At 38.3% G+C, this 13,299-nt stretch overlaps 1 protein-coding gene across 11 annotated transcripts in view; it reads left to right on the top strand.

Annotated features, from left to right (window-relative positions):
• The window catches only part of FHOD3 (formin homology 2 domain containing 3), a 642,552-nt gene extending 634,908 nt beyond the window's left edge, over positions 1-7,644 (top strand). For all 11 annotated transcript variants that reach the window (XM_090049608.1, XM_090049605.1, XM_090049607.1 and 8 more), the window contains one exon: positions 1,499-7,644. In XM_090049608.1, the coding sequence (XP_089905734.1) occupies positions 1,499-1,581 (83 nt within the window). In that variant the 3' untranslated portion in view covers positions 1,582-7,644. The remainder of the gene's footprint in view (positions 1-1,498) is intronic.
• Positions 7,645-13,299: the final 5,655 nt, after the last annotated feature.

Here is a 13,299-nt window from a genome sequence, read left to right as displayed (position 1 = left end):
ATCCTCCCAATGGTTTTTATTCAGATATCAAATGATATCAGATAGATGCTTGTCTATATAGACATTTGTCTATATGACACACTCCATTCACTTAACTGTTTCAGATTGCTGAGGAGAGAAATGTAAATCACACTTTCCCCATATGTGTGACATAATCTGTGTTCCTTGACATTATTTTCTTATCCCTTGTTTCATTGTTTTCCATAACAATCCATTCGGTACTTTCACTCCTGCTAGACCGTAGTCTGTGACCACCCAGTTTCAGTTACTTGGAGGAAATCTCCAATAAATCAGAGCTCTTAATTATGCTGCATAATAACAATGCTTGAAGCCAAGAAGTTCTTAACCACTTTCCATAATTGGTTTCTTTAGAGGCTGCATGTCTTCTTCTGCCCCCTTTTTTTGCTGTGGAGCTGTGAATAATTTTGCTTAACATAAAGTCGTTGTTTAGATGTTAGATTTGCAATAAATTTGTAAGTGCCCATTCTGCATTTTTGCCAAGTCAAACTACTGGACATCAAATTCATGGAATAAGCAGAGACTCCATGAACTGCCCAGTTTCTGCCCTGAATTCAAGTGCCTTCAACCGCATATCATACTGACAAAAATACTAGGAAAGTAGCACTATTGAATGGAAAAAATAATTTAAAAGACTCTTCTCTGCATGTGTGAAGCAAAAATAAGTTTAAAGTGAAAGTTTTGTGCGTATAACTACAACTACTTTTATTGTTGTTGATATTATGGCAGGAACTGTGTTCAAGGCACTTCATAAAAAACTAATACCCAAGGTCTTAGTCCTATAGTGCTTACAGTGTAAATAGACTTATAACCAAGAGCCTAATTATAGTAGATGATGTGGATATCGGGCAGTAAGAGGACACATGACAAAACCTTGGGAAAAGTAGGTCTGGCCTTAGAGCATTTTTACAAGGATTCTGTTTTTTGTGTGATGCTGTGGTTCAATTAGGTTCTTTTTCCCTTTTCTTATAAATTTATTAAAGTATTTGAAAAATGGCATTGTAAACATTATGTGGAAAAACCACATAGAATTTAACAAGGCCGAAACCAGTAGGGTTCTGTAGAAGCTATAAAGGGTCTTGAAGAAGGTCTCTAAAAACCTAACTAAATTGGGAAAGATAATTCTTTTTTATAGAGTATATACCAATCATTATGGCCTTACTGAGATTTAATTTTCTTAAATATGTAGGATTTATCCTTCAATGATGATTACCTGGAAATTTGTAAGTGTTGAAGCTATGGATACAGAGAGAGACATTATTGGCCTGATTATTCAAAGATGCTGGGTATGCAAAATTCCCACTAATCACTAGATTGAAGTAGTCAGCTGTTCTGAAGCTGGGGCCCCTAGTATAGCTGCTTTGTGTTTGATTTCCACTTTCTCATTAGAATGTATCTTTCAGCTAACAGTCCTGTATATTACTCCTAATTGTTGCTGGTCTTTTTTTCCCCCTTGCCTTTGGATTTTGTGACTGTACAGTAAGAAGAACACTAAAGAGTGGACTGACACCAGAAGAAGCCAAAGCACTGGGCCTGATCAGCACCTCTGAGATGCAGGTATGAAGATGCTGGAGATGACTACAAGCAGAACCACCGGTGGTAACATGTGGGCTGACAACCGTGCAGTGTGTCATTATCTCGCCAGCCTCATCCTGTACTCCTGACATCCTCCGTCCTCTATTAGTTTAATTTTGATAAGATGAAAAAAAGAAGAAAAAAGCAACAAAACCCCCCACAAACAATAAAAAAGTAAGAAAGAAACCACAAAAAGGGCTAAAGGGTGTGTTATAACTCAGCACTAAAACTTGATGGTTCCAAAAAAGAGTGTTTGAGTATGTGTGGGTGAAAGATTATAGTTTGTTTTCTCATGATGCATTGACATGGTTAATAGGGGCTCTCTTTGAGTGATCTTGTATTGTGTGAGCTATGTTTATGTTGGCTTTCCTTGTGGCCTGTTTTAGTAATTATAAAATATGGCATTTTGTCAATACAAGGAATAGTCCTTAAAGAGGCAAAATACCTTCTGTTACACTTACTATGATCTTCCTTAGACAGTTTTTTTGGTCAAACATACACAATCGTACAACCCCATTTTTATCTTGCCACCAAAGAATGTAAAAATGTATGTGCACTTACGGATATGTACAGAATGGATTTGTGTGTGTGTATCTTCGTATACACATATTGTCCTAGGGTGAGTTCCTACCCTATTGAAGCCAGTGGAATGTAGGTTTCACCCTTGAGGCCTTAAAATTCCACCTATTCTACAGGATAGGGTTGTCTTTTTACAGGAACGCAATGTTATCTAATGAAATTCATTGTGGGGCAAGAGGTCATCTTCAGGGCAAGTGGAATGTTTAAAACCCAGGACTGAATATGTATTAATGTGCACACACTGTACACAATACTGCACACACACAGAGATAGCACAGGATACCTCTTTTTGCTGAGCTCTAGGTTGACTGTGTTAGTTAAAATTTCAGATGTCTCTCCCAACTCTTTACATGTTAGACTAGATCGAGAAGTTTTGTTCACCTGCCTGGCCCTTCATGCTGCTTTTCTCTGTTGTGATGTAGCTTGGTGGGGATTTTGTTTCAAACACACTGAACCAAGTACAGAATAGCCTTGCCAAAATCCTCCTATATTTTTCTTTTAGTTGTTATCATTAAAATTAAACGAAGAAAATACCATAGTGAGCTCATTTCTTTCCACACAAGGAAATTGCCTTCATTGTTTGCCCTCGTCATACTAGTTTGTAACTAACTCACGTAAGTCATCCCCAGTGTGTGTGTGAGGTTTTATAATGCCCTGTTGTGGTATGGCCCAGCACAATTTATCACAGTCCATTGTCAGAACTGGACAGGGTACCCTGTAATCAGCTCATTTGTCTTTGTGTAGTACATCTGTTTTAGCGAATTTGAACAGAATGCATTCATCCCTGAGTCTTGCTGAAGCATTTTCATGAGAACTGCATTGTAATGGTGACAGCATAAAAAGGAGTATTTTAACCAAAGCATGTCTGTGATGTAATGGTACAGAAAAAGGCAATGAGAGGCACTAACAGATTAACTTTTTCCGTTATTCTGGGTTGAGAATATGTGTGCACTGCAGTCATACTTGAGGTGCTTTTAAAATAGGTTGCTCAGGAACATCAGCATGGACTGCAAAACCTGCCTGTGAAGCACGAGAAATTAGCCCAGGTTGTTTGACTGGTGTCCCATGGGCCGAACTGGCCTATGATGGGTTAACAGAAAGTAAAAATTTGACTACCAGGTCCCTGAAAATTGCTTAGTGCACAGATACCAAAGATGGAACTTGAATCACATGTAAAACCGTGTTGGCCAGGACATCTGAGTGATTAGAGAGCTAATCAACTGGCAATATTAAAATGGAATATGGTGAAAAATCCCACCTGTGTGATTCTATCAGTCAGATGCTGGATTTCAGTTCTTATTTTGGGGTCTTCATCTCTCTGGTGCAGGGGTAAATGTCCCTGCTATGAGTTCTGGTCCTTTATGAATGTGTTTTTCCTCTGTTTTAGCATCTCATTTTAGTTTAATAAGTGGGTTTTACAAGCAAACAGAAGCTATTCTTTGGTTACCTAGTAAAACAGGCAGCATGCTGAGAAGTTCTGCATAGGAAGGTTTAGAACACTGAAGGAAATGCCATTTATTATTATCATAGTCCATTAAAATGAGATATAAACACTTGTGAGCATCAGGGTGAGTATCTCTAGGTGCTGCTGGGATGGCTATTCAGTATGTTTCCTTAATTTCTTGCTCAAGGTTGTGTAGGATGCATGGACGGAGGTCGTGGGGATTTGTGCAGGTTGTTGAGTTCTGAGTACAAGAATTATGTTGGATTTCTAAGGTATGAAAGGGAAAGGAGAGGCCCAAATGCAGCCTTTATTGCAGTAGGTTGTAGCTGATGCCTGATGACCTGTTTTTTAATGCAACAGGGGAAAACACATTATTTGAGTGAACAACTATTTGAATTAATTAAAAAACTAATTGAATTACACAAACTAAAATGCACTGTACAAACATTGTAATAGACATTGTGGACCACATGCTGACTGGCCACAGGGATGCAGTTCATGTAGACATAGTACATAGGTCTGTGTCTGGCAAATAAAATATTTGGTAAATGATTTTTAAAAATGGAATATAAATATTTGTTCATGGTACAGGAGTAGAGCAAAACTTCAAGATGTTTATTTCTCTACTTGTAAAGAATTAAAATTAAACTTGTGGGTTTTTTAGAACAAGTCCAGATTTTATTCAGATTTCCCAGGGTCTGGCATATTTTGTACTTGTAAATTTTTGCCTTGTAAATTATTTCAACCCTAATATTTCTCACATTTTTTCTGTGCTTCTGCCCAGGCCTCTTCTACAGTGGACTCTTACCATCTTCTAAATTCTCTTTCAAGTTTTTATAAAAGTCCATTCCCAAACAAGTTTTATTGACTTGTTTTCAACTTGGTCAATTGATAACATGCTATTGGTTAGTATAATTCTTTTTGTATTGATTATCTATTGTGGCAAGTTGATACAACACATGAAATATGCAGTTACTATAGAAAATGTTAACATTTAAGTTAATAACAGTAATTGACTATTGTTTAGTATGGTCATGTTTTAAAGAGGCAGCATCTCCCCCGGTATCTCTTGAAGTAGTATTTAATCCTTTTGAAAATGAAATTTGTTTCCCTTTGTCTAATCTGGAGGTTCTAGTTTGATGGGGAAGAGTTGGCTAAATTTTGCATTTGTCTGCATATAATCTAGTCATAGTGCATATGGATTCAGGGTCAGTCCTTCATCAAAATAGGTCTTTATTAGTGTCCAACAGATATTTAAGCTTTATGTGTAAAGTTCTAGTGATAAGTAGAAAGATACATGGGGGGAACTGAGTTAGTAATATATTGCCTTCTCCCCTCTTTGGATCCCATAAGCACTGTTTCCAAATATGTCCAGCCATAACAGCCTTCTCTACTGAGCTTTTCATAGTAAGGCATAAGCCAGTTTCTGTCAGCTAAGGATCTTACCCCAAGAGTTTAAAATCTCCAGTAAGCTCCCAGGATCACTGATGGTGGTCATTTCAGGAACCACTGCTGTCTGTAATTGGGACACTTGCATACCAGCATAATGCCATCCTCATTTTTAATGCTGCTGTGAACTTCAGCATTTCAAATTACTGCCAAAAGGAGGATTATCCCAATCTCCTTTTCTATTCTCTGATCCTTAACTGTGGAATACATACAAACAGCTCACAAAAGATCCCTGGATGAAAAAAAAAATGTTTTTCATTCATCATCTCTTTGGAACTCTGTTCACCAGAATTACAAATTCCAAGTGTTTTGGCACTCAGTGCATTTCCCCAAAGATTTCTCCCTGCAGGGTTTTTTTTATAAACTCTGCCCTAGTAAAATCAACAATTTGTAGCCCAGCCTTCCGCAAAGGTGCCTATTTTATTCTGACAGGTATTGAAAAAAGAATTAAAAGCACTTTTTTTCATTTGAACTCCTTATTTTAAATCTTTGCACTTTCTACTGGACAGTGCATTGGCAAAAGCTGGAAGCTAGTGATTTTTTTCCCCCTTTTTTAAAAAGCTGCATGGTTCAACTTTATTTTATATTTTTGGAAAAAAAAACCTGTGGTAAATAGTGATAAGCAGGAGGTGTCGAGTATGGCACTGTGGCTAAGTATACATCAGAGTCCATATTATGGCTAGCAGGAGCTCAGAGTCTGAGTCCTGGCCTGACAGGGAGGACTTTCTGCAAGGTGCCCTTCTCCTCCTATTTAAAGCATCTGACACTTGACAGGGTTGAGCCTTAAGCTCACAGGATGCCATACTGTAAATTTACCCCAAGAATTTATAAATACAGAGGGAGGAAAGCAACAACACAGAGAGTCAGAAAGTGCTGCTTGTGGCAGCTATACCACACTGATATCTTTTCCGTGTCATTAAATCCAGTCTGTCTCAACGAACCTGCATATCCAAATCCTTTAGAACATCCTATTAATGTGAATTTGGAAATCAGGGCCAGGAAGATGAGTCACTTGGCAAAGTGTCAGGCACAATTAAAATTAGCTTAGGCTGGGCAATCGGGGTGAGAGAAGATAGCAGTTTACCAATTTTACGTCCCCCATCCCTATACATGTAGACATTCCTTTAACTTCAAAGTGGCTTTTGGTTTAGAAGTCCAAGATTTACCAATCTATTAGTCCATCATTTAGAACCCTTTCTTTTTGTTCTGGTTTTAAATTGTAGACTCTTTGGTAACGGGACTAAGAAAGCATGATAAGAAGCAGCACTCCAAAGGGCAGTTCCTGATCTCTTACACATACCCCCAGCTCCCACTGATATCTTTAAGGTGAATGGTAGGTGGATAGACAAGGATTGATCCTAACCTTGCTTAACATTCAGATTATTCTGACTTCCAGGATCTGGAGTCAAGAAGTATTCTCTAAACTGCAAGGGCTATGAATATTGAAGTTTCTCTAGAAGGAAAACTGCCAGGGACACAGAGGGTGGGGCAGGGGTAAGGAAGAAAACCTGCAGTAGTTTCCTAACAAAGAGATTTTGTTAGGAAACATTAAAACTAATTTGAAAACAAATAAATCCATATAAAAGCCTGTTTTCTTTTCGTGCTTGGTGCAACCTGTGATTGAACTGGTATTTTAGATGCAATGGAAAGAGGTTTCTGACAAGCAGCTTGAGAGTTCAAAGAGCAAGCCCTTCAAAGGAGCTTTGGCAGGGTCTTATAGTTTTATGTTTTTTAAAAAAATAATTTGTTTTAAAATATTTCTGTACACTTCTTACTCTATAGTTTCACAATGAGTGGCAAATAGAGGTATACTGTGTCTAACCTTTATCTAACCCGGAAGCTCCTTTGAAAGAAAAGTCTATTTGTAGCATATGCTGCATTTCTCCCTTTTAAAGACTGTCTTTGCTCATATGTCTTCTTATTTTTTGTGAGCTGGGAATTGTAAAAAAAATGTAAAGTAGAAAAGGACATGTGTCTTAGGTGAAGGACAAATACTGTAAAATTGTGTAAATGTTACTACTCATTTTTTTTGTGTTGTGTGTAGCATAGTGTAAAATAGGCTTTTCAGCAGTGTTATTCTGTGAATTGTAATTTAAAAAAAGCCACGCATGGTCAAAAATATTATCTACAGGTCCTCCTCTGTTTGGGGGTTTTTTTGTTGTTGTCATTTTTTCTCATTTTAGATAAAGATGTTTTGTTTATGATAAATTTAATTGTCTACAAACCTGCTCTTTATTTCTCAGTTTTACTACATAAAGAACTTGAATTCCTGTTTAAAAAATTACTACACACAAGCACACTTACAATTTGTGCCCATCCTTAGGAGGCTTTGTCACTACATTAAGTATAACCCTCATTAACAAACCCTCCTTCTGGCCCTCCAATTTCTTCCCCATCTCACTGTCTAGAAAAATACAGTCTTTCTTTTGTGTGTGTGTGTGTGTGCCATGCAGGGTCAACATGGAAAACCAACCACAGACCTGTGTCCAAAATTTCTTGATATGAGTAGTTACAAAGCTCACCTCTACAGCATTATGTAAACACATCTTGCAATAAAGCTTTACAAAGCACTGTCTGAATTGACTACTGATTTTGTTGATTATTCTAATCACTGGGAGTCTTGGGGTGGGTGTGCATTTGGTTGTTTTGGGGTGGGTGAGTGCATAGGGTTTGTCGGTGCATTTTAATTTCATTTTCTCTATGTATTGATGAAGCCATCAGCCAGGCAGTGAGTTCGTCATCTTAAAAGAGGTGGATGGTCTAATAATGAAACACTAGTTTTTACCCTTATTTTCATAAGGGAAACCTGATGCTTGATCCGGAGTGAAGTCAATGTAAGTATATCTCTGTTCAGTTCTCAGGGATTGTAGCAGTCTCACACTGAACATGATGTGGTGCTCTGTGCTGCCACTGGTTGGCCGTTGATCTCTGCCTTTAAACTATTCTGTACAGCCAAAGGCCTCTGCAAATGTTGTGGAGCTTAGAAATACAGATGATGAAATAATGAATAAGTGCTTGTGCCCAAGGGAAAATTCAGAATTGTTATGAATTATGGAATTCCTGAAACTTCTGTCAGGTTTTTTTAGCCATTAAGGTGAACATCATGGGAGTACAACAGGAACCCATGCTTTAAGTAAAGGAAATATCTTTAATGCATCACCAGTGAATTTAATTTTTAACTGAATAGTGAGCCTAAGAGAATGGCATTCTCACAGCTCATCCAATTCACGGTGGTTTCAGTCTATAATGCAGGAACAGAATATTTTGGAGGGGCTGTGTTAAAAAAAAGTGTGGTATATTTGTCTCTATTAAACAGGGAGAGCAGTCTCACTGCTTCTATAAGTGCTGTCCTCGGGTGAGGTCAGAGGATGTCATAGAAACATGAAAAAATATAGCTGGAAGGAACCTCAAGAGATCATGTACTCCAGTCTCCTGCTCTAACAGGACTATGTTTTATTTATCTAATCAGCACTTAAAACTTACAAAGGCTGAGACTCCACAACCTCTCTAGGAAACCTGTTCCAGTCCTTAATGATCCTCAGAGTGAGACAGTTATTCCACCCACCTAATGTAAATTTCTCATGTTGAAATTTAAGGAAGTTACTTCTTGTCCTGTTCCCTCCAGACACAGACAACAATAAATTGTCTCTTTATGCAACCTTTTAAGTAACTGAAGGCTGTTGTCAAATCCTGCCTCAATCCTATTTTCTCTTGATTAGATAATCCCAGTTCTCCTATCCTTTACTCACATATTTTATAGAGCTCAACCACTTTCTTGAAATTGGATGCCTAAGCCTGGATTCTATACATGAGGCTTTGGCAATGCTAAAAAAAAGTGAAAGAATCACTTCCAATTGCTTGCATAAGACACTCTATGGCTAATGCCATACTGGCCACTATAACCCGCAGGTCTTATACTGCATTCTAGCCTGATGTTGTATTTTACATTTGATTATTTTGCCTTCAGCACAGTACTTTGCACTTCCCTCATTGAATTTCATCTTTTTTTAGGACCATTTTTCCAATTGATTAAAGTCATTTTGAATCCCAATCATGTCTGCTGCAGATTTACAAGGTATACATTCAATTCCATCCTCCAGATTATTAATGAAGATATTGAACAAAATCAGACCAGTAGAACCCCTGGGGAACGCTCCTTGACACCAAACCCCAATTTGACATTGAGTTATTGAAGACTGCTGTTTGAGCACAATGATCCAAACAATCATTCACACATCAATGGTATTTTCATTTAGAGATATTGCTACGTTTTCTTGTAGGTAATTTAGTATGCAAAAACTTGAACATGTTTCATTTCCTGGGCTATTAGTATAACCTCCAAATATTTATCCACTGTCAGTGCATGGTATGGTGAGCTCAGATTATGGAGTTCAAAGATTTTCATGGAGGCACCCTAGATTAGTAGACGCGCTGACCATGAGTTTAATAGCTGTTTTTCAAACATCACCATACCCTTTGGGATGACAGGAACCAGTAGAAGTTACCAGCTACAAAACTTCCCCAAGGGAAACAGCAAAGTGCTCCTTATTAACTTTTTTTTAAATTATTTAAAATAAAGAGGTACTTTGTTTCATATATATATATATATATCTTTTTCTCTCTTAAAGAGTTACTTCACATTCCAATTGCACTGAGTTAAAATCTAGAGGGTGAGAAGGCCACTAGCCAGAAATGTGGTAATGCTTTTTTAAATAAATATATAAAACAAATTTATTGGCCAGACACTTTTTCTTTTCTATCGAAGTATGTCCATTAGCCATTTGAAATTCCAGATGTGCAGTGGCAATGCACACATTTTTCAGATTCTAATATCAAGTCAAAATGCATTTTTTGTCGTAGGGAAGTGAGATTAAATGAGCCTACAGATTACCCACTGCACAGCTGTTAACTCTAGTTTATAACCTGCTCCATAATAGTTCAACCCTGAAAGTGCACCAAAAAAGAAAGGAAAAAATTCATTCTTCCCTCCCCCCATGAAACATGTCCAAGATTTCTGATGGGAATGTACTTTAGAAAAGACAGCTTTTTCAGTTCTTAAAAACCTTTACCTCTTGTGAATTTTTTCAGAGGAAATGAAGAATGACAGCTATATCATATTGCACTGTACTGTGATGAGACAAACCTCTGTGGGGAAATCCTTCATGGAACAAGTACACCAGAAGTGTTGTGCCAAGGAAGACCTCTGCTCCCAGCTTTTCCAAAACGGTGGCAGGACAGACGCATAGTCTATTTGCAGAAGAATATATTACTGCTTTGTGAAGATAACTACCTTACTTCAGCATTCTCATGGGGATCCTTTTTTCCTCCTTGGCATCCAAGTATCGTTCCCCCCATGCTATTCTTGTTAAGATGAGATTTTCTCCTTTATTTACTCTTTTTGGTACTCAACTTTGAACCAATTTACAATTTTTGGAGGATGGGCACTAGCATTTTTGATGGTTGAACCATTCAGGTTTCTCAAGTTGAACATCCAGAATCACCAGTCACTTTTTACACCATTGTCTCAGAGAGCCTTTAGTAACTAGAAATGCTTTAAGATCACATTACGACACTTTATGACAGCCAAATTGATGAAAGTTCAGATCTCCATTCCTAGGTAGTAGAGAGAATTACTCATCTACTTTTTGATATTTATAAATACAATTTCTTCATACCCTTTATGTCAAGTTTCATAGTTTCATAGTTTGTAGGGTCGGAAGGGGCCTGAGCAGATCATCTAGTCCGACCCCCTGCCATGGCAGGAAAGAGTACTGGGGTCAAATGACCCCAGCAAGATGTTCATCTAACCTCCTCTTAAACACCCCCAGGGTAGGAGCCAGCACCACTTCTCTTGGAAGCTGGTTCCAGACCCTAGCTGCCCTGACTGTGAAGTAGCGCCTCCTGATATTTAACCTAAATCTACCCTCTGCCAGCTTGTGACCGTTATTCCTGGTCACTCCTGGCAGTGCTCAGGGAAACAGTGACTTCCCTAATGCCTGCTGATCCCTCCTGACTAGTTTATAACAGGCCACAAGATCCCCCCTCAGCCTCCTCTTTTGGAGGCTGAACAGGTTCAGGTCCCGTAGCCTCTCCTCATAGGGCCTGCCCTGCTGTCCCCTGATCATATGAGTGGCCCTCCTCTGGACCCTCTCCATGCTGTCCACATCCCTCTTGAAGCGCAGCACCCAGAATTGGATGCAGTACTCCAGCTGCGGCCTGACCAGTGCCGCATAGAGGGGGAGGATCACCTCTTTGGACCTGCTCGAGATGCATCTGTGGATGCATGCCAAGGTGCTTTTGGCCTTCCTGACTGCCTCTCCACACTGCCAGCCCATGTTCATCTTGGAGTCAATGATGACCCCCAGATCCCTTTCCGCCTCCGTGCTGACAAGAGGGGAGTTCCCCAACCTGTAGGTATGGTGCCGGTTGTTCCTCCCGAGGTGCATCACCTTGCACTTGTCTGTGTTGAAACCCATCCTATTCTCGTCTGCCCACCCTTGTAATCTGTCGAGGTCTGATTGTAGCCTGTTGCAAAGTGATCCAAATTTAGGGTAATAGAAGCAGAATAGTTACAAAGATTTTTCTTTCAGTCTAAAATCTGAAAACGGGTGGGCAGAAAATGAAAGCAAAAGTGAGTTCAGAACTATTTCTTAGCACAACGTAATATTATATAGTATCTGACTTAAACTACAGTAAGCAAAACTAGTCCTGCCTGTCCTTAAAGGCCTCTGCTACTTCTGTTTAATGTTAATTGCTTGAAAACTAATGATTTTGATGTTTTGAAATAGTCCCAGGAGAGAGTGATCAGTGGGCAGCACGAAGACCCTGAAGTTAACAGTATAAAGTTTAATGTTATCCCATTGTTCTAGATTTGATTCCTCAAAGCAAGAGGGATTTATTCTACAGTTATCATAACTGCATATCAGCTATAAGTTAAAACCTGTAGTAAACTGTGAAAACAGATCATATGCAAGCATCCAAAAACTACCTCAGGTTGAAAATTCTCTTTTTAAATAAAAAATAAAGCATTCAATGTGATTTCTAAATGAGACCTCCAAAAACAAAATCCTCCCATGCCTGTCCAGCCTTCCTATAACTGTGCAATGAGAGGCTTAAATAATCTTGGCAAAATACTGCAAAGGAAAATGATTGTTAAAATGAGGCCCTGGATATCGTTTCAACAAGCTTTTTCCCCACATAAAATTGTGGAAAAATATTGACCTCATAGCACAGTCAAAAAGAAAAAAAGGAAAAAGAAGAAGAACTATTCTTGTTAAATTCCAAGGTATTGTATCAACAATTGACTAGAAACTAGACTGTCCTTGCATGGTATTTAAAGTCTGTTTGTCTGGAATACTTCAAGTGAGCTGTATTAAGTACAGGGGTAATACAGTTATTCAAGATAATAAGTAAAAATGTATATGAATAAGCTGTTAACTGTAGTGATCTATATGTATTTAGCTGCATGTAGAATTGATAAGGGAGGTGCAGCAAGTATGATGCAAGCGCAGTGGAAGCCACACTAGAAAGGACCTCATGGACCAGGCATTGCTAGCAATGGAAAGTCCTCCCACTGGTTTCCATTGCTGTTGGATCGAGTGACAAGATAACTTCTATTCTCGGCTATGACAAAATTAACTTGATGATGAATTGGAAAGATTTCCCTAACTGACCGTTCAGTCAGGTTTTAAATTCCATTGATTTCAGTGGGGAGGTTCTTCTTAAGAAATGGATGGCCCCTAAAACCACCACCGAAACCTTGGTCCTAAACAAACCAACTGCTAAAAAAAAGAGGTTAGATGAAAAGTGCATTTAATGAATTTCTGCCAACACCCTAAAAATTATTGTACTGTATGTAAATTCTGCACCTTTAAAAAAAACCCAAGTATTAGAAAGTCCATGAACAAAAACAATTATGGAACACCATTGTTATACAATCTTTCGTAATACACAGCTAGGCATTTCAACTCATGTTGTTCACCCAACCTTAACTCTGTTCTCTTGTTTGGTCATATGATGTAAATGTGTTGTTGGCTGTATTTGATTAATTAATCCATTTGATTTATTAATACATAACACATTTGCAAAGGCAAGCCTATGTTTTATGCAGGTTTGTTCTATATTTTTTTAGACCATGTGAAGTACCGGTGGAGTAAGAAAATTGGAGTTGGGAGAATTGATTAATTTGATGGTATGAAATATTTGATTACTTTGTGGAGTACTTTATGGCACTG

This window comes from Crocodylus siamensis, chromosome 5, assembly GCF_052110815.1.
Source record: "Crocodylus siamensis isolate JL-2025a chromosome 5, ASM5211081v1, whole genome shotgun sequence".
Taxonomy (NCBI): domain Eukaryota; kingdom Metazoa; phylum Chordata; order Crocodylia; family Crocodylidae; genus Crocodylus; species Crocodylus siamensis.
This window is presented reverse-complemented; position numbering and strand designations above follow the sequence as displayed.